This window comes from Neofelis nebulosa, chromosome 7, assembly GCF_028018385.1.
Source record: "Neofelis nebulosa isolate mNeoNeb1 chromosome 7, mNeoNeb1.pri, whole genome shotgun sequence".
In the NCBI taxonomy this organism is placed as follows: Eukaryota; Metazoa; Chordata; class Mammalia; order Carnivora; family Felidae; genus Neofelis; species Neofelis nebulosa.
Window position 1 is genome coordinate 118,844,160 of NC_080788.1, and position 19,693 is coordinate 118,863,852.

At 49.5% G+C, this 19,693-nt stretch overlaps 1 protein-coding gene and 1 pseudogene across 15 annotated transcripts in view; both read left to right on the forward strand.

The window, feature by feature from the left end:
- RGS6 (regulator of G protein signaling 6) overlaps positions 1 to 19,458 on the forward strand; it is a 606,508-nt gene extending 587,050 nt beyond the window's left edge. For 12 of the 15 annotated variants that reach the window (XM_058739537.1, XM_058739533.1, XM_058739538.1 and 9 more), the window contains one exon: positions 6,088 to 7,025. In XM_058739537.1, coding sequence (XP_058595520.1) covers positions 6,088 to 6,254 — 167 coding nt within the window. In that variant the 3' untranslated portion in view covers positions 6,255 to 7,025. Of the gene's footprint in view, positions 1 to 6,087; positions 7,026 to 19,247 lie in introns of those variants that run through there. The other 3 variants (XM_058739544.1, XM_058739546.1, XM_058739545.1) reach the window with 2 other exon arrangements.
- LOC131515854 (nascent polypeptide-associated complex subunit alpha, muscle-specific form-like) lies at positions 6,264 to 7,025 on the forward strand (annotated as a pseudogene).
- Positions 19,459 to 19,693: the final 235 nt, after the last annotated feature.

Genomic DNA, 19,693 nt, shown 5'->3' on the forward strand with positions numbered 1-19,693 from the left:
GGTTGGTCCTTTCTCTTTTTGTGCAGTTGGAAGCGTTGGCAACTCACCTTTTCTAAATTAAAAAAAAAAAAAAATTAAGAAAAAAAAAAGCACTAGGCTAGAGTTAAGGTGTCTGAACGTGCTAACGGCCCCAGTGACATTTTCTAGGAATCGCTTTCAGAAGACATGACTACCGGTAGACTGCATAGACCCACCGTCTACATGGCAAAAACCTGGTCGTTTATACCGCTGTGCCTAAGTTAGTGAGCTGTTTCAAAAGAATCCATTATTTTTACTATGATCATATTTTTTACCTTATTCTGTAACAGGTTTAAATGTACACGAATGGATATTAATTCTCTAGCCAGTGAACTTTTTATTATTCATTCCATTTTCCCCTAGTTCTTCATTTTTTTTTTTTTTTACTTGAGCGTTGTTTTATGTTTGTGGTATCTTATTCTTAAGAGTCAAATCGAATATTTTAAAGCCAAATAAAATGCCGTTCAGCTCCTGAGAGGGATCAGAAAGCTCTGCAAGGGCCCAGGCGCAATACAGACTCTGGGAATGGATCTTGCCACGGGCACCCGCCCCCCATGACTGAAGAGTGAGGAAGCCGGCAGCACCCTCTCCGCCTGTGCGGCTCCCGCCTAGCCCTGCTGCGGATTAGCAGTGTGTGATCTTTGGCTAGTCCCAAGACCAGGTTTTTCCCTTTCATCTGCCCCCGCCCCGGCTCCCCTTGCCAGGAAGTTCAACAGAGGGCCAGTTGATGAGATGAGAGATGAGGTGTTGGAAAGCTTTGTGAAACTCTTCTGTATTAAGTATGGATTCTGCTGCCATCCTCTGCCAGCTTCTAAGACCCCTAAACTACCCCCGAGCAAGTGGCACTCTCTCCCCAGTCGGAAACAGCACTGAGAAAGGAGATGTCACAGGATTCCCATACGCCCTTTTGAAATCATGCCTTTTGCTTTGCTCAGTTGGAGAAGGGGCACCAGGGGCACCAGCCTCCAGGGGAGTCACCTGATGAAGTCAGGCAGGTTCTTGACTTTTCCCCTCCCGTCGAACCCAAGCCGGGACCCTTACCTTCCCACCTGCCTCTTAGGCTCCTGACTGCTCTCCTCAGCAAGGCCGCCCAGGCCTGTGATTGCACACGCTCATCATTTATGAAGCTGAGCATCAGCTACGCACAGGTGGCCCTCAGGCTTCTTGAGAGGACAGCTCTGGGGCCTCCCACAGAGGGCTACCGTGGTCATTGGGTGAGCCCCAATCAACACTCTTTTCATTAGCAAGGATGAAAAATGCCTGCGTCACAACAAAGTGGTCAGTCTGGATCACTGGACGAGAAATAGTGTTCCACGTTGGTTCTATTGCAAGTTCCAGTTTCTCTAGCAGAGGAACCCGGGTTTCTCCTACCCGGGAGTGGGGAGAACTGGATTGAGCCCAAAGGCAAAGTCACAGGGCTAGCAGCTGGAAAGGAGTAAGGAGTGGGAAATTTCAAAGCAGAGATGTGATAGCTGGATTTTTTCCCTAATCTTTCTGTTTCCTTTTGAGGTGTAATTACATAGAGCAAAATGAACAGATCTGAAATGTGTGGTTCAGTGAATTTAACAACGGTATGCACCAGTATAACCTACACCCCATGACCCTGGAAAGTTCCCTCACGCCCCTTTCCAATCAGTTCCATCCTTCTCCTCCAGAGGCAACCGCAGTTGATTTCTATCCCCATAGTAACGTGGATTTAGGCTTAGGGGATTTGAGATCTGTAACTTTGGTCTTAGGTCATCTGGGCAAATCAGCTTGAGAGTCTCAGCAGCAGCTCAGATGTCCTTACTCCGTTAGCATTGGAAAGGGTCCTGCCCGAGTCCCCAGTGCTTGGTTCTGCTACCCCCCAATATGCCACCTGACCCCCAGGGCTACTCTCTGAGCCACAGCCCTCTTCCCAGCCAAAGAGTTTAGCCTCAGTCGCCCAGGTAAGTAAGCGGCAAACGCTCTTGGTAACCCGGATCGTGCATGTTTTGTTGATTAATATCTGGAAGTGCAATGCACAGAGCCACAGCATGTCGAACAGCATGTTGATTTTCCTTAAAGCACTGCACAAAAGGGCGCCATTCCTTTTGTGCATTTCCTTTTAGAAACAAAAGATTTCATGACCACCTTCTTCCAGACTTCTAGCCATCAAGATGGCCACAGAGCTGAAATGATTAGTCAGAGTGGAGGGTGGATGTTTGCGAACCTAGTGCATCACATTGAAGGATTCTAATTCTATTGGATTAACTTTGCCAAATGTCTCGAAGGTGAAAAGCACTTTGTCTGTATGCAAAGCTTTGGTGTCTCTGGAATGTACCTTCTGCAGTTTGGTTCTTAATCACTGTATATTTTCTCACTTGGACAAAGGCTGCCTGCTAATAGCATTTTCAACCACCTTCAGCTGCTTCGCTCAGCTACGCCAAGGCCTCAGGCTGAGCTGGCTGCAGTTTCCTGGCACCGTGGTCCGTTCCCAAATGACCGGCACTGGGGAACATCACACATTCACACCCTGAAAAAATGGCTTCCCCTGTAACTATGCAAGATGCTAGGCAGAGGGGGAGTTACTGCTCCCCTTCCTAAGTGTTTTCTACAGAATCATCCAATCGGAGGCAGGGCTGGGGGTGAAGAAGAGGGAGGAAAGAGCCCCAGAGGGTGCAGGGCGAGAGATCTCTTCTCTCCGGACAGAGCAGGTAGCTCTGGGGCTCCCAGCAAGCCCCTAGCGGCATAGACCTTGGGGCAGCTCATCTCTGAACACGGGTAGCCTCTGCTGTCAGATTTCACTTTGATCCCTGAAAATTACAGGAGCCTCGGCTCTTCAGAAGAGAGGCAGCTGCTGAGCCAGTGTGATTGCAGGATTTCTTCCCCAAAGCCCGAGGCCAGGCAGCTAGCCATGCCTGCGTCCTGCATGAATAACCACCTTCCAGCCTCACCCCAGAGGTCACTGAGTAGCGGACAGATTGCAGTTGGACTGAGCTACCCCCTGAGCCCACCCGAAACCTCACGACCTCCTTTAGCATCAGAACTGGCATTTGAAAAATGTGTGCGTGCAGGGGTGGGGGGAGGGAGATAAAAATGCCAAGGAACGCCACCTGGATTGCTGAGAGGCTGGGAACAATCTCAGGGCAAGTTCTCTAGGCTGGCCCCAGAAGTCCTGAGATATGGAAGCAGTTGGGGGCAGGGGGAGGAGAAGGCATTGACGGCAGGCCACAGGTCCTTGGAGTCAGAGCTATGAGGCTGAGCTCCAGGGCTCAAGCAGGAAGAGATTAATTAGCGACTCCAAGCCCGGCCCAGCCTTTTCTATAGAACAGGGAGGGGTAGAGGGTGGGGGACCTCCGGGCCAAAGGCACCTAAAGCAGACAGTCACACAATTCTCCAGATACAGAATCTCCAACCTCCCTCAACCTACAGCCCCCTCTCCAGCCAAAATGACCTCACTAATGAGGAAGTAGCTGTAATGAGGGTTTGGATGCCTGGTAAACCTCTCCCTCTTTGTTTCTGGGCTTTTAACATGGGCACTGGCAGTGCACTGTTATTCAGAAGCTTTAGTCATTTTTTTTTTCACATCCGCCAGCTAAATCAGAGCCCCAGATACCATGTATGGCAAAACCAGAACGTATACATTTGGTGACAGACGTGTAATTTGTTGCCCTGGTGGAAAAGGGACAGAAGGAGAGGGGGAGGAGCCAGTATTCGGTACAAGGTTACTGCAGCAATAAACAGCACCAAGAGGCAAGCAAAATTCCTCGGTGCCTTTCATACGAGCAGGGATGGATGTGGGTAAAGGGTTTGGGCGAGGTTTATTAGAACCCTCGGACCAGGAGACCCCTAAACTCATCAGCTCCACATTTCCCCCGAGAGGACCTCACGCACATACCCACACTTCCTGCCTTCAGGCCTGCATCCAGAAGGCACAATCCCAGGTGAACCAACAGGATGACAAATGCCTCCAGCTCCAAGAAAGGGCAGTCAAGGAGAGTACCAGCCATGGGTGTGCCTTAGAATCAGGGCCGGAGCAAGTCCTTGAAGGTCAGCCTCCGCCAGCTGTGAGCTCTTGTCCTACCCCTTTACCCAGACAAGTAGCCACCTTACTTTTAGTGATTTGCAAAGACTGGCACTGCAACCCTCTAGGATTAAAAAAAAAAAAAAAATCTGATTAAAAAATCCTTACCCTGGTATAAATGCATCCTGCTGCAGGCTAAGTTTAGTGTATTTGAAGATCCAGATAAGGCCACTGTTGGGGAGATTCTGTGTGTGTGCGTGTGTGTGTGTGTGTGTGTGTGTTTAAAATAGGGGAGAAAAAACGAAGTTCCGTCTCACTAGTGAACATGAGGAGTGAAAGAAAAGGGGATGTAGATACAGGCTTTCCAATAGCTCCTGAGGGCGATTCCATTTCTGGACAAGCTCCCATGCCTGCCATCAGAATTCTCAAAGTCAAGCTGGCAGGTCCCTCAATGGAGAGCTAAGCCAGATGACCCATTGTCTTGCATCCAGCAAACTCACAGCCCTTGTTCATTTACTAGATGTACCCATTATCCATCAATTCATCAATCAGCCAGTTGATTGAGTACTCTACCAGGCTTCACAAACCTGATCAATTTTTTTTAATTACATCCAGCTTGCACACAGCCAAACCCAGTAAACAAGACGAGCCCTCACACCCCACTTGGAAATGAACATGAGGAACTGCTGGTCCTTGCAGTCTCTCACTACCAAACAGCACAGCCCATGCTGATGAGGACCATGTGCTCGCCTTTGCAGATGGCAAGGGTGTTGCTGACCCGATGTCAATGACAGCATGGGGTTTGAGTATTTTCTCAGACACAGTGATCAGTCCGCTTGGGTCCAGCCACACACTCGTCTAGACCCCTTCCCGATGCTATGGATTTCTCTTTTTTATTTTTAAATGTTTATTTAGTGTTGAGAGAGGGCAGGAGGGACAGAGAAAAAGGGGCGGGAGACAGGATCCGAAGCGGGCTCTGTACTGACAGCAGAGAGCTGGATTCGGGACTCGAACTCACGAACCGTGATATCGTGACCTGGGCTGAAGTCGGACGCTTAACCGACTGAACCACCCAGGTGCCCCACTATGGATTTCTTAAGAGGGTGAACAGGGAATGGGCACAGACTGTGTCAAAGAAAATAAGCAGAATGACTGAGCCTTACCCATCCTCCTCCTCATCCATCCTCTTGGTGCCCAATCCCACACTGGATGCTCCCCGGCCACCACCAACCCCCCCCCCGGGGGGCAATAGAGGAATCGATCTCTCTCAGGATCTCTGTGCCTCATGCACCAGGCCTTACCAGCCAGGTCAATTTTTTCATTTTTGAGAACTGCTACGTGGGTTACAAGTGCAGGGTTTGTAGACATCCTGATGTGGGGTCATCAAGTTCAGCCCCTGGGTACCACAGACGGAGAGCCAGGAACATAGGACACGACAGGGGTGCACTGGCCTGGGTCCTGCAGCAGCCTCAGCTCACCGGCCTGGCTCCCAGCCTTGGCAAATGCCCCTGTATTTCCACAGTCCCAGAACCGGTCATCAAGACAACCCAGAGCCTCTCCCAAGGAGGGCTCACTCCCGCCTTTCAGAAAGGATCCTAAGTCTTCTGCCTTCTTAAGACTAGTTCATTCCTTAGCTTCTAATCACCCAGATCCTTAACCATCACCCACTTAGGTCAACCCACCTCCGTCATCTTCCTACTCCCCAGTCTACCTTTTCCTTCCTCACTTGAATAAAATCAAGTTCAGGACGGGCCCACAAGCATTAAGAGACACTCTACCTAAGAGTTAAAATGCCTCGTTTGGGGTAAGATTCCCACCCCCCCCCCCCCGCAAAGGACCAGCAACACACCTTGGCCCCCCAACCTGCCCCAGAGCCCTGCCTGTTCCAAGTGCTGGGGTCAAGGCTCCCAAACCCAGAGATCAACAGGGTCCCATAGCTAAGTCATTCGGCCTCCATGGCTCTGGCAACAATTAATTCACCTGTCTGGCTCTCTGTCTCTGTCCCTGTCTGTGTGTGTGTGTGTGTGTGTGTGTGTGTTTGTGTGTGCACCTGTGCGTGCCAACTCTGTCGCCTGTCTCTGCAGGGAAAGTCGCTGGCGGGCAAGCGCCTCACCGGCCTGATGCAGTCCTCCTGACGGTCCCCGCCGCAGGGCCCGGGCCCGACGACCCCACGGGCAGGCGGCGGCGCTCCACATCCGCGGACAGAGTTTCCCTACGGGGAGATCTGGTCACTGTGAAAGAGAAGGAGTGAGGGGGATGACGGGCGGCAGAGGGGAGACTCGGTGGGTGCCCGGGGACACCATGCAGAAAAAGTCCACAGAGCCCGGGGTCGGCCCTGCAGAGGCCCCTGTTTACAACCCTCACTTCCTTGTACAGTTGTGCGCCGACACCCCATTCTCGAGGAGGCCCTTGGCCCTAACTCGTTCGGGGCACAACACCTGGCGGGGCACCTGTCGTGACTCTCACTTGAGGTCATATCCTTATTATCGCCACTCTTCCTTCTGTCTGGGGGACCACGCCTTCCGGCAGATGCAAGAGCCCCCGGCAGGCCCCGAGCACCCCCAGTATTACCCCCCCACCCCCCACCTCCACACCGCGGCCAGTGCGCCCACAGCGCCCCCTAGAGCGACAGCCGCTGCGTCCCGACGGCCCCCTTTCTGGCCCCGCCCTGGCCCCCATCTGTGCAAGGACCCTCCTGCAACCGGGCCCCGTGGAGGCCACACCGCTGAGCAACCCCGCCGACTGCTCCACCTCCGGTTCATTCAGCCCCCTGCAGGCCGACTTTCCGGGGGGTCCCCACCGGGGCGTGGGGCTGCCCCCTGGTCCCGTCAAGTGCCTCCAGGGTCCGACACCACAGGAAGCACCGGTGTCCGGGAAAGAGCTCGTGGTTTAACAGCCGTGGAGGTTCTGACCATCTTTGGAAGAAACATTTATTATTTCCGAATTTATTCTGGTTTCGCCCCTTCTCCTTGGTTTGTTCCCTCGTGTTTTACTCAAAATAAACATGGCCGTGAACTCGGGGGCACTGGGATCCTCCCCTCCGGCAGCCCCCTTCCCCCGGGGTGGGGGGAGGTGGCTGGGGCGTAGGCATGGCCGAGCCCCTGCAGGGAGGGCCAGGTCTCACTTGTGTCTGAAGTTGGGGCTGAGTTGGCTCCAGAGGGCCTAGGCCAGGACCAAATGGTCCTCTGCCAGCCCAGCAAAGTGGGCCCTAAACGAAGTGGACCATCAAGGGGAAAAGCAGACACAAAGAAAAACCTGCAAAAACCTGCAAAAAAACCCACTTGCACTCCCTTCGTGTGTATGTCAAAACGACTATCTGCCAGTTGGCTGTGACGTAATACATGTACATTGCCGAGTCAGGTGCCTGACGCGTAGTAGGTGCTTAGCAAACGGTAGCTATTACTCTCGCGATTATTGTTGTCATCCTCGTGACTCCCGTGAGCCCTCAGACAGCGGTATTGAGCAACATGTTTTTGAATTCAGACACTCACTCCACCTGCTAGAACTATCCTTCAATCTATTTTTGGCCATAGGTGAAATTTTTCCCTGGGGAGTGTATAAACAGCAAACACAGAAGCAAAACAAACAAACAAACAAAAAGCGGTCGCTGGTATTTCTTTACTTACGTAGGCAAATTCACCAGCTGGTAACCAAAGTCTCAAGCTTGTTTGCAGACCCCGCCTCCTGGGCGCTTCCATGACCATCTTTGCAGCCCCACATCAGTGCGGTCATGTGTCTGATTCCACAGGGCCCTGTCCCCATGGCACCAGCCTTCCATTCCCCACAGCAGGGCCACTGTGGGCATTAGGAAACTTGGCTATGGCTGTACCCTTGCGGGTTTGTGACCACTATGCCTCAGTTTCCCCCACTGGTGGTAGTTGTTCTCTCTGCCAGGTAGAGTAGGTATTAGGGAGAGGACATGTGTTGGGTCCTCAGGTTGTCTCCAGTGGTGGATAGACCCGGACTCTTGTCAGGCACTCCCACACCCTGATATCACACAACCTCAGCACAGACTGTGGCCCTAGGAAGATACTCAGAAACTATGTGATGAGTACACGAACGAAATGAAGCCCTATCCCATGTTATGGGGTTTTTTGACTCCTCTCCCTGTTCTGCCCTTTTTTTTTTTTTTTTTAATTTTTTTTTTTAACGTTTATTTATTTTTGAGATAGAGAGAGACAGAGTATGAACAGGGGAGGGGCAGAGAGAGAGGGAGACACAGAATATGAAGCAGGCTCCAGGCTATGAGCTGTCAGCACAGAGCCCGACGCGGGGCTCGAACTCACAGATCGCGAGATCGTGACCTGAGCCGAAGTCGGCTGCTTAACCGACTGAGCCACCCAGGCGCCCCCCCCCCCTTTTTTTTAAATCTCCTTGCTTTTCACACAGGACTCCTTTTTCAGAACCAAAATGCAGTTCAAGTTTTCTGCACCCAACATTGCCCCAAAGAAGCTCCTCCCTGTCAGGGGTCCCCAAGCTGTGTTGACATCAAGGCACAGGGTATGTGGACAAAGGAAGTTCCAGAACAGCAGCACCTCTGTGCCCTCAGTTACCCAGGGCAAAGGCCTGACTGCCCCCTGCCCTTCCCCATGGGCTGTGGACAGAGCAAGTTTGGCTTCCCCAGTCCCCCTGGCCACTGCTCCTGAGAGATGCTGGCTGAGACTTGGCCAACCCTGGAGGTCCCACCCGGAGCCAGATGGACTGCACCCCCGAGATGGTGCAGGCTGAAGGTTTCCAAACACTTCTGGGGACCCGTTCTGGGGGCAGGCAGCAGATTCAATAGAGGTACGTTCAAACCCAGGGCAATAAGTCCCCTCACCCCACCTCCCAACCAGGCATACTCGGTCCCGTGACCATCGCGTGCTCCCCAGTAGATCAAACCAAGCAACGCGGGTGGAAGGATGGGGTGGCTCCACCCAGCTGGCCAGTCCAAGGTCATCTACTGTGCAGACCTTCGAATGCAAGCACACTTCGAAAATACGGTCTTTGCGGGTTCCCCATTGGCCTGGTCTACACAGCCAAAACTTCAAACCAGATTAGACTTCTGAAGGCAGTTTTGTAGCAAAACAGGTCTCCCTGCTTCCAGAAGCTTCCTTAGCTCTCCTGCTGGGCAGAGTCTCTTATTGAGGGCTCACTGGACAAATACCCTGTTGGCAGCCCCATAGTCAAAGCTTCAGGGCAGCCACAGAAGTGACCACCCACCCAGCAGCGTCAGACGCACAGGTACCAGGCACTGGACATCTGACTGAGATCACCTTTGCCTCAGGGGAAGAAGAAAACTTGGAGGTTGGCGCATGTAAATGCCCAGCAGCACCCAGAGGGCCTGGCCCAAGCAGCGGTGGGGAGAGGGCTCCTTCCCTTGCAGAAAGTGATGTCCTGTTCTGTCCGGTGCCGCTGTACCCCAGGAACACGGTGGGGCCCAGCCCAATGGTGCCATCAGCTGAGCGGGGCTCCAGGCCCACCAAGGCCTAGAGGTCAGGTACAGGCCAGCACCCCAGAGGCCCCTCTCACGACTCTGAGTTGTTGCGTAGACCAGTGAACATGTGGGGACATGCTCCGGGGGGAGGGCTCTTCCAGGATTGCTGGTGTGTTTAAACTACCTCACCAACAGGACATTGAACCAGGAGCCTGCCACCATCGGGCCTTTTTGCTGTTTGTAGAAGTTGATGTTTCTCCTAAAATGTGCCCCTCCCATTGTGCTCCAAATGCATGGGCTTCGAAAGCCACCACTAAGAAGCCTTGCCCCTGTGCTGGAAAGGTTAGCGGGCTGTTGGTCTTTGGACCTTGCAGAGTGTGTTGGGGGTGGGGGGTGTTCCAACAAGGTCCAGGAGCTGGAAAGCCCTGGGGTTGGGGGAACATAATGGGCCACCAGCCTCCAACAGGGCTGGCCGAGCTGAGAATGGAGCAAGGACCAAGTGTGGCGTAGTTGAATGGTGGTCAGCTGAATCCCTGATAACTCACCCTGGGACCCTCTGAAAAGAGTTCTGTGCTGTTGTAACAATGGGAAGGGCAAATGCCAGCAGCCTACTCATTAGTACCACCCAGTGATAAGGCCTCCCCTGGGCAAGGCCCGGAGGCCATCAAGTAGCAACGTAGCAAATGTAGCAATAAGGGGCTCGGGGCCTTAAAGGGACAGGGTCCAAATGATCCGGTCTTGGCCCTCTCCCCAGTCCCAAGGAGGGCTCAGAGCCAGCTACCGTCAGCTGTTCAGGGAGGACTCCTGGTCTATAATCTATGCCCAATCACAGCATGATCACAGACACGTCGGAATGGCCTTCTCATAGTGCATGTGGTTCTCATTAGTTTATTTTTCTGGAATTTGGGGATTGGACCCCAGACCCAAACATGCTGGTACAGTCTAAAAATAAATGACTTGAACCCACTATAATCCAGCTAATTCTGTGTGGCTCCTTGGTCTGGGGGGTTATTGGGCAGGCTTTACTGCTAGAAATAAAAAAAGGTACCACCTTACCTCTTTCCCCACCCACACCCAGCCCCATTAATCACACACACACACACACACACACACACACATACACGGTCTGGTTCCCCCTCACTGCCAAGCAGAAAAGCTCGGGAAAGCCAGATCTCTGGGGTGTGGGACTCATCCTGGTAGGTTGGGACAATGGTGTCACTGGAAGGCTAGAGCCCCGACCCTGCCAAGTTCTCCTTGGCTGCGTGGCCTCTGTGCCCCTTGGTTTGTGCTCAGCCACAAAACCCAGTGGCCTGAAAAAACGTCAGCAGTGGCCAGACACCGCTATGATGCCCTTAAATGAAGTCCCAAGGTTGAAGTCTGCTGCATACAGATGGTGCTCCTCATAGAGAACCTGGTTTCCTGAGCGACAGACAATCGCATCTCCCACTAACGCTGAAGCAGTGGGGCTCTGAGAGCCTGGAAGTCAGGTTGACAAGAGGAAGGCAAGAACGAGGGTAAAAAGGAGCCGCGGTGCTCACAGCTCCCTTCAGTGGCAGAACCTTTGCTCCCGGAAGTAGCAATGATCTTAGAGGATTGTGCCTTTAGTCACACCTGCATGGGAACCAGTTTGTCTCCTAACCCCAGGGCCCACCCCCCAGAGCAGGACTTCCTGCCCCACACGGTCAAGACCAAGGCCACACCTGCCATGGTGCCTGAATTGTCAAGTCTGTGGCATACCCTGCTGTCGGTCTCAGCTGCCACAGAAGAGCCTTCCTTCTCTGTCCTCCTTGATGAAGGCCACCACCTCGAGGGAACCCGGAACTTCTCCTACCCAGCAGAGACACCTGGCTTATTTCCGGAATCATCCTCTAACAAGCTGTCACTGCCCGTGTATCCTGCTGACCACCAGGAGCAGAGATGTGCTCAGGTCCAGGGGACAGGTGGGGATTGGGGCTGCCATTTATAACACTAAGAGCTGTGCCCACCTGGGAATCTTCCCCAGGGACTTCTGGCACAAAGGGCATGAGGCTACCCCTTCCTTGGTGCCAGCTTCCAATTGCTCACTAGTCCCAGCTTCCAATGCATGTCTTAGGACCTTTTCTGGGATGTGGCAGCCTCCAGGCTCTGTGGCTTGGATAAGCAAGCAGGAACCCCTCTGAGGGGCATGCCCCCTGCTGGCCACAGAGCACTGGTGGCACGCTTTCCCTCCATCTGCCTTCCTGAGCAGAAGCGCCCACATGAGGGGCGCCTGGGTGGCTCAGTCCGTTGAGCGTCCGACTTCAGCTCAGGTCATGATCTCGCAGCTCTTGAGTTCGAGCCCCGCGTCAGGCTCTGTGCTGACAGCTTGGAGCCTGGAGCCTGCTTCGGATCCTGTGCCTCCCTCTCTGTCTGTCCCAACCCACTCGCATTCTGTCTCTGTCTCTCTCAAAAATAAATAAACATTAAAAAAAAAAAAAAGAAGTGCCCACAATGAACTCCTGGCTTCCGTTCCTGGGACCTCCAGTGCACGCAGCCGGACCCTCCAGTGCACGCAGCTGGGCCCCTTCCCTATACCCAGCCCTTCAGCATGCACAGTGGGATCACAGGATCTGTCCCTGACTCTGTATACCGGGGGGAAGGACTCCCTGGCCAAGGAGAAGCTACAGGGTCGGGCTTCTTCTTCTTCTTCTTCTTAATGTTTATTTATTTTGAGAGAGAGAGAGACAGACAGAGTGCAAGCAGGGGAGGGGCAGAGAGAAAGAGACACAGAATCTGAAACAGGCTTCAGGCTCTGAGCTGTCAACACAGAGCCCGACGCAGGGCTCAAACCCATGAGCTGTGAGATCATGACCTGAATCGAAGCTGGATGCTTAACTGACTGAGCCGTCCAGATGCCCTGGGTCTGGCTTGTTCTAAATGGGCTCGGGAGGGGGGGGGGGGGGGGGGAGGCTCAACATGAGCTCCATCTAGAACAGCACTCTCCGTTTGCTTTTGCTCCCTTAAAGCACGGGCTCAGGCCCCTCGGAGCCTTGGAGCTAGCCTAGCTAGGTCTAGCCTATCTCAGCAGCTGACAAAAGAAAGAAACAGCCCCTGATTGCACAGGCTGAGTCCCACCTCTTCACTTAGTTTCCTTGTTTGTAAAACAAAGATTAGAATTTTAAAATCTTACAGTTGTTGTGAATGAATACAGAGGGCTTGGCCTCTGCCTGGCACATAGTAAGTGCTCATGAAATGGGGCTGGTCTCGGCACTGGGAGGCGGTGAAGGTGGAGGGCCTTTGTAGATCCCCACCCGGCAGCTTTCGCAGTGGCCTGGCCCCTGAGCGTTGGCTCTTCCTGCCAGCAGGGAGGCTGGCTGCGGTTTCTTTGTGGGTGCAGGTAGCAGCCTCTGCCTGTGTCAAGCCCCTTGCTGTCTTCTTCCTAGCGAGGGCCCGGTTCCCTGACTCTGTGTCACCTGGATGGTCTCAACAGTCTTGTGTTAGGCCTTAGTAAATTGCAGAGCAGAAGGCTAGAGGGCTCCTCCTTCAGACGCTGGATGGAAAATGGAAGTAGGATTCCATGTTCTCTATCTAGATTCCCATTCTTCTGACAGGCCTCTGTGGCTGTTTCACTGGGATTTGGATTCTGGGCTCTTATTCAGAAATATTCCATTCCAGGCCAACGATTCAGACCTCAGAGCTGGGATGAGCGGCTGTGGGCAAGGCCTGTCTTCCGAAGAGGTTCAGCGGGCACACAGACACATGCATGGCTGTGGAGGGAGCGGCCTTGTTCCTAAAATGGCAAACCACACGAATGAAGCCTGTTTTTCCTCCTTTGCACACTACATCACAGAAAGATTATTCTGAGTTGGGGAAGGGTAGGAAGAATCAGGGAAGGGAAGTTTCAAAATGAGATGAGGCCCTGGGTATCTCTTCCTGTCACCCTGCCCGTGACTGTCCCCCCAGGGGAGAACCAGTGAATCCTGGCACTTGCAGGGATCTTAGAGATTTTCTAGTTAAATAGTGAGTGTGAGTGTGTGTATGTGTATGTGTGCGTGCACACGTGCACATGTGTGCTAACTAGTGTGTGAGCGTATTTCACATTTTTGTGTTTATTGAAGTATAATTTACATGCTGTAAAATTCACTCTTTTAGATACAGTGTTTTCCATTTTGAGAAACTTACACAGTGATGTCATCACCACCAAAAATCAAGATAGAGAGTAATTCACCCCCAAAAGTGCCCTTGTGGCTCTTTATTGTTGATCCGTTCTCCCCACCCACTTGCTCCTGGCCACTATTGATCTGTTTTCGTCGCCTTTTTCAGAGAGCCACATAATGGAAATTATACAGTGTGTGGCCTTTTGGATCTAGCTTCTCTCACTTAGCACAACACACATCGTTGCATATATCAGTAGAACATTCCTCCGTGTTTTGTTTTTAAACATAAAGAAACAGGCCGAGCGCCTGGGTGGCTCAGTCAGTTGGGCGTCCGACTTCGGCTCAGGTCATGATCTCAGGGTTCCTGGGTTCAAGCCCCGTGTCAGGCTCTGTGCTGACAGCTCAGAGCCTGGAGCCTACTTTGGATTCTGTGCCTCCCTCTCTCTCTCTCTCTCTCTCTGCCTCTCCCCACCTTGTGCTCTGTCTCTCAAAAATAAATAGATGTAAAAAAAAAAAAAAAATTTAAAAAAAGGAAACAGGCCCAGAGCAGGGAGACGGAGAGGAGACACAGGAGCAGGGCCCGGAATTCAGGTCCCCACTACCACCCGCCCCACAGGCTCATTGGCCACGGCTTCTTCAGTAAGAAGTCATTTTTTTAAGCCTCCAAAATCCATGAGCTGCTGTTTGAGAAAATACGTGATGACAACCCCGTACACTGAAGAAAATGCATGATTATTCATCTACCAGAAACTACTGACTTCCAAGCAAAGGGAAGCAATCGTGCATATCAGACTGAATCTTTATTCAGTTAGCAAGTAGTGCTGTGTAGACCACTCCCAATAACTCTGGGCCTTTCCCAGTCCTTTCCCAAAGAGATTAACACAGAATAATGAAGTGATAAAAGCTACCTGGAAGCTGGACCAGACCCCACAGACATGGAGATCCAGGGTAGGGTGGAATGGGTAGAATGGTGCAGCCATGAAACGCAGGCCAATATGGCAAGATAATCCAGAATCATCTTGTATATTTCCTGTCTCATACCTAAGTTCCAAGTGAGTGAAAGACTGACAAATGCTTTGCCATAAAGTCAGGGGGTCCTGTAATAGAATTTGCCTATAGAAACTGAGTCTCCCATGCCTCCAGACTATTAGAATTAAAAATTCATTTAATAGTCAACTAGCCCAGAATCTTCATTCTACAGAATAGGAAACAGAGAAGTAACATACGGAAATATGAAGTAACTCACATAAGGTTACACAGGGCTATGGCAGGACAAGGGTTAAAAGACTAAGCCTCTGAGTCCCACAGACCTACCTCTCCTTACATGCCCTCAACCCCTCTACTCAGCCCTTGCACTCAGACCACATCCTAGCCTTTACTGTGTGTGCTGGAAGGTAGACATAGAAAGTGGATGGACCCACTTTTAAAACTTACTATAAAGCTACGGTAATCGATGCAGTGTGGTACCAGTGTAAGGATAGACATATAGGACAATGGAATGGAATTAAGAGTCTAAAAGTAAATCCATACATTTATGGTCAATTTATTTTTAACAAGAGTGCCAAAAGAACTCAGTGGGGAAAAGAATCGTCTTTCCAACAAATGGTGCTGGAACAACTAAATAAAGTTGAGAAAATGAAGTTGGACCCTACCTCACACCATACAAAAATTAATTTGAAATGGATAAAAGATACTAATACTATAAAATTCTTAGAAGAAAATATAGAGATAAATTTTCATGACCTTGGATTAGGCAATAGTTTCTTATCTATAACACCAAAAATACCAACAAAAACAACTAGGTAAATTTGACTTCATCAAAATTAAAAACTTCTGTGCTTCAGGGGCGCCTGGCTGACTCGGTTAAGCATGTGACTTCGGCTCAGGTCGTGATCTCACAGTTCATGAGTTTGAGCCCCACATCGGGTTCTGTGCTGACACCTCAGAGTCTGAAGCCTGCTTCGATTCTGTGTGTATCTCTCTCTCTCTGCCCCTCCCCTGCTCACTCTATCTCTCTCTTTGAAAATAATAAACATTTAAAAAATAAATAAATAAGTAAATAAACAAATAAAAACTTCTGTGCTTCAAGGAATACCATCAAGAAAGTGAAAAAATAATCCCTAGACTGGGAGAAAATATTTGAGAATTATGCAACTGACAGGTACTTATATCTACATTATATATCTCTTAAAACTCAATAAGAAAAAGACAACACAATTAAAAGATGGGCAAAGGATTTGTGTAGACATTTCTTCAAAGAAAAAAATGGTCAGCAGGCACTGTGACCATTACACTGTGAAAAGATACTCAACATCACTAGCCATCAGGAAAATGCAAGTCAAAAACATAATGAGATACCACCTCACACCCACTAGGTAGGCTATCCACAAAGAGACAGATAATAAGTGTTCATGAGGATGTGGGTAAATTAGAGCTCTCATACACTGCTGATGGGGATGTAAAATGGTGTAGCCACTTTGGGAAACAGTTTGGCATTTCTTCAAAAGGTTAAACATAGAATTGCCATGTGACCCTGCAATCCCCCTCCTAGGTATACACCCAGAAAAAATGAAAACATATGACCATACAAAAATTTGGACACTAATATTTATGGCATTATTCACAATAACCAAAAAAGGGAAATAATCCAGATTCTGTCAATTGATAAATGCATAAGCAAAATATGATATATCCATACAGTGGAATGGCCTAAAGAGGAATGAAATATTGATACATGGTACAACATAGATGGGCCTCGAAAACACACTAAGTGAAAGAAGCTAGTCACAAAGGACCATATATTGTATGATTCCATTTATTTTCAATGTCCAGAAAAGGCCAATCTATAGACGCAGGAAGTGGATTAGTGATTGCTTGGGGCTAGGTAGAGTGGGGCAGAAGAGGGGGCAGAAAAGTCATTGCTTAGAGTGGAATGTGATGGAATTTCTTTCAGGGGTGATGAAAATGTTCTAAAATTGATTGTGGTGATGTTGCACTACTCTGCGAATATACTAAAAACCATTGACTTGTATGCTTTAAATGAGTGAATTGTATGGTATGTGAATCATATTCTAATAACGGAGAGGGGGTAGAGGGGAGAGGAGGGAGGGAAGAAGAAGGACAAAGAGGAAGAGGAAAGGAAGGAGGAAGGGAAAAAGAGAGGGAGGTGAGATCACTATAGGCCAGAGGGAAATCCAAGCCTGTTTCTCTAAGTCGCCAAGAGAAGAGCTGGTCCCCAGAGAGTGTGGGCAGAGGTAGACGCAGAGAACTTTGAAATCCTATCTAGTGGCAAAGACAGGGTCAGCAGGTGCCAGGTCATCCCAGAGCAAGTGGTCTGTTTCAACTGTCTCTGCCTGCTCTGGGAATTCAAGTCCTCGAGCCCCACCTTGTAAGGAACTAATTGAATTATGTGGATTAGTGGTCTGCTGGATAAGAGAGCCACTCAACACACTCTCCTGCATCCAACGTGAGCCTCGTTTCCCAAAGCTTTAAGCCCTAGGGACATTCAAGCTGTAAGAGAAATGCCCCGGATGGAGTCAGAAGACTGGGGTTCTAGTTCTGGAGCTGCCACCATTAGCTGTGTGGCCTTAGGCAGCTCATGGTACCCCAGGCCATCTGGGGCAAATGTTAAAAAAAAAGAATGTCAAGCCTCACCTCCACAGGTTCCAAATCAGAAGGTTTGAGAAGGACCTTGCAGGGATCTCCATTTTTAGTAAGTAATCCTATCTGCACAGCAGAGGAAACCATCAACAAAATGAAAAAGATAACCTTCTGAATGGGAGAAGATAGTCGCAAATCACAAATCTGAGAAGAGGTTAGTATCCAAAATATATAAAGAACTCCTACAACTCAATAACAACAACACAAAAACCAAACAATCCAATTAAAAAATGGACAGAGCAACTGAACAGACATTTTTTTTTCTTTTTTTTTTTTCAACGTTTTTTATTTATTTTTGGGACAGAGAGAGACAGAGCATGAACGGGGGAGGGGCAGAGAGAGAGGGAGACACAGAATCCGAAACAGGCTCCAGGCTCCGAGCCATCAGCCCAGAGCCTGACGCGGGGCTCGAACTCACGGACCGCGAGATCGTGACCTGGCTGAAGTCGGACGCTTAACCGACTGCGCCACCCAGGCGCCCCGACATTTTTTTTTCAAAGAAGATGTACAAATGGCCAACAAGTACATGAAGAGGGGTTCAACATCACTAATCAGGGAAATGCAGATCAGAACCACCCTGAGATATCAGCTGACTCCTGTCGGAAAGGCTAACATCCAGAAGATAAAAAATAAATGTTGGTGAAGATGTGGAAAAAGGGAACCCTCGTGCACTGTTGGTGGGAAAGCAAACTGGTGCAGCCACTTTGGAAAACAGTACTGGGGTATCTTAAAAAGTTGAAAAGAGAGAGGCATCTATCTGGGTGGCTCAGCCAGTTAAGGGTCCAACTCTTGATTTCAGCTCAGATCATGATCTTTTGAGTTGTAAGCCTGAGCCCCCAGCTGGGCTCTGTGCTGACTGCAGGGAGCCTGCTTGGTATTCTCTCTTTCTCCACCTCTCTCTGCCCTCCCCCACTCGTGTGCGCCCTTGATCTCTCTCCCTCCCTCAAAATAAATAAATAAACTTAAAAGAAGATTTTTAAAAAATGGAAAATAGAACTCCTACATGATCCAGGAGTTCCACTTCAGGGCATATAGATCCAAAGGAAACAAAATCATTGTCTTGAAGAGACATTTGCAACTTCATATTCATTGCAGCATTAACAATAGCTAAGACATGGAAACAACCTACATGTTCATTAACAGATGAACAGATAAAGAAAATGTGAAAAGAAAGAAAATATATATAATAAATCATAATAATAACACAATAAAGAAAATACATATAGGCTCAGCTTTTGGAGGTGACTCTGCTGGGCCAGCACCAGTGCGAAATAAACTGTCTTTTCTGATTAATAAAAAAGAAGAAGAAAAGAAAGTACATATAAAATATTATTCAGTCGTAAAAGAAGAAAAAAGGGGCGCCTGGGTGGCTCAGTTGGTTGAGCGTCCGACTTCAGCTCAGGTCATGATCTCACGGCTTGTGGGTTCGAGCCCCGCATCGGGCTCTGTGCTGACAGCTCGGAGCCTGGATCCTGCTTCGGATCTGTGTCTCCCTCTCTCTCTGCCCCTAACTCACTCGCATTCTGTCTCTGTCTCCCTCAAAAGTAAATAAACATTTAAAAAAAAAAATGTTAAATACTCCCATTTGAGACAACATGGATGGATGTTGAAGACAAAATAGACAGAAAGGACAAATACTGTATGATCTCACTTATATGTGGAATCTAAAAAAAGCCAAACTCACGGAAACTGAGAACAGGTTGGTGGTTGCCAGAAGCACGGGTGGGATATGGGAGAAATGGATAAAGATGGGCAAAAGGTACAAACTTCCAGTTATAGGAAAAGTAAATTCTGGGGAATCTAACACACAGCATGGAGACTATAGTTAACGATCCTGTACTGTCTATTTGAAAGTTGCTAAGACAGTAACTAAAATGGTGATCATTTCACAATAAATACATCCATCAAATCATTATGTTGTACACCTTAAACAAATACAATGTGATAGGTTAATTACATCTTCATAAAACGGGGGCAAATGTAATCTTAGGTAACTCTAATACACAGTCAGATGTGATCCACTGAACTAGATGCTTCCTATGTTTTCTTTCAGGCTGAGAACTGTATGGGAAGAGGGTTTGATTGAAGTTCAGAAAAGGCATATAACTCCTATCCACTTCTCCAACCAAAGACGGAGGGTAAAGTCCTGTTCGTTGCAGTCTGTCTACACCCAGAATTTTTTAAATCAATTCCAACCCCCTGCACTGGTTCTCTGCTTGTCACCCTCACAAAGCGACCGATCCTGGGTTCCCCTTCTGGAAAAAAGGTCCCTCACGTAGGGGTTAAGGATGCTCCGTGTACACATGTACACACACGTGCGTGCACACACGCACATGACTGGGAGCCAATCTATTGAGTATCAAATGCTCGAGTACAAGACTTTGCCAACATGAACCCACTGAGCCTGCAGATGAATCTATCAAGTCAGGAATAAAGGGAAAACGTTGGGATCAAACCAAATGACAAATTACAAATTGGATCAGTGGCTCTTCTTCTAGC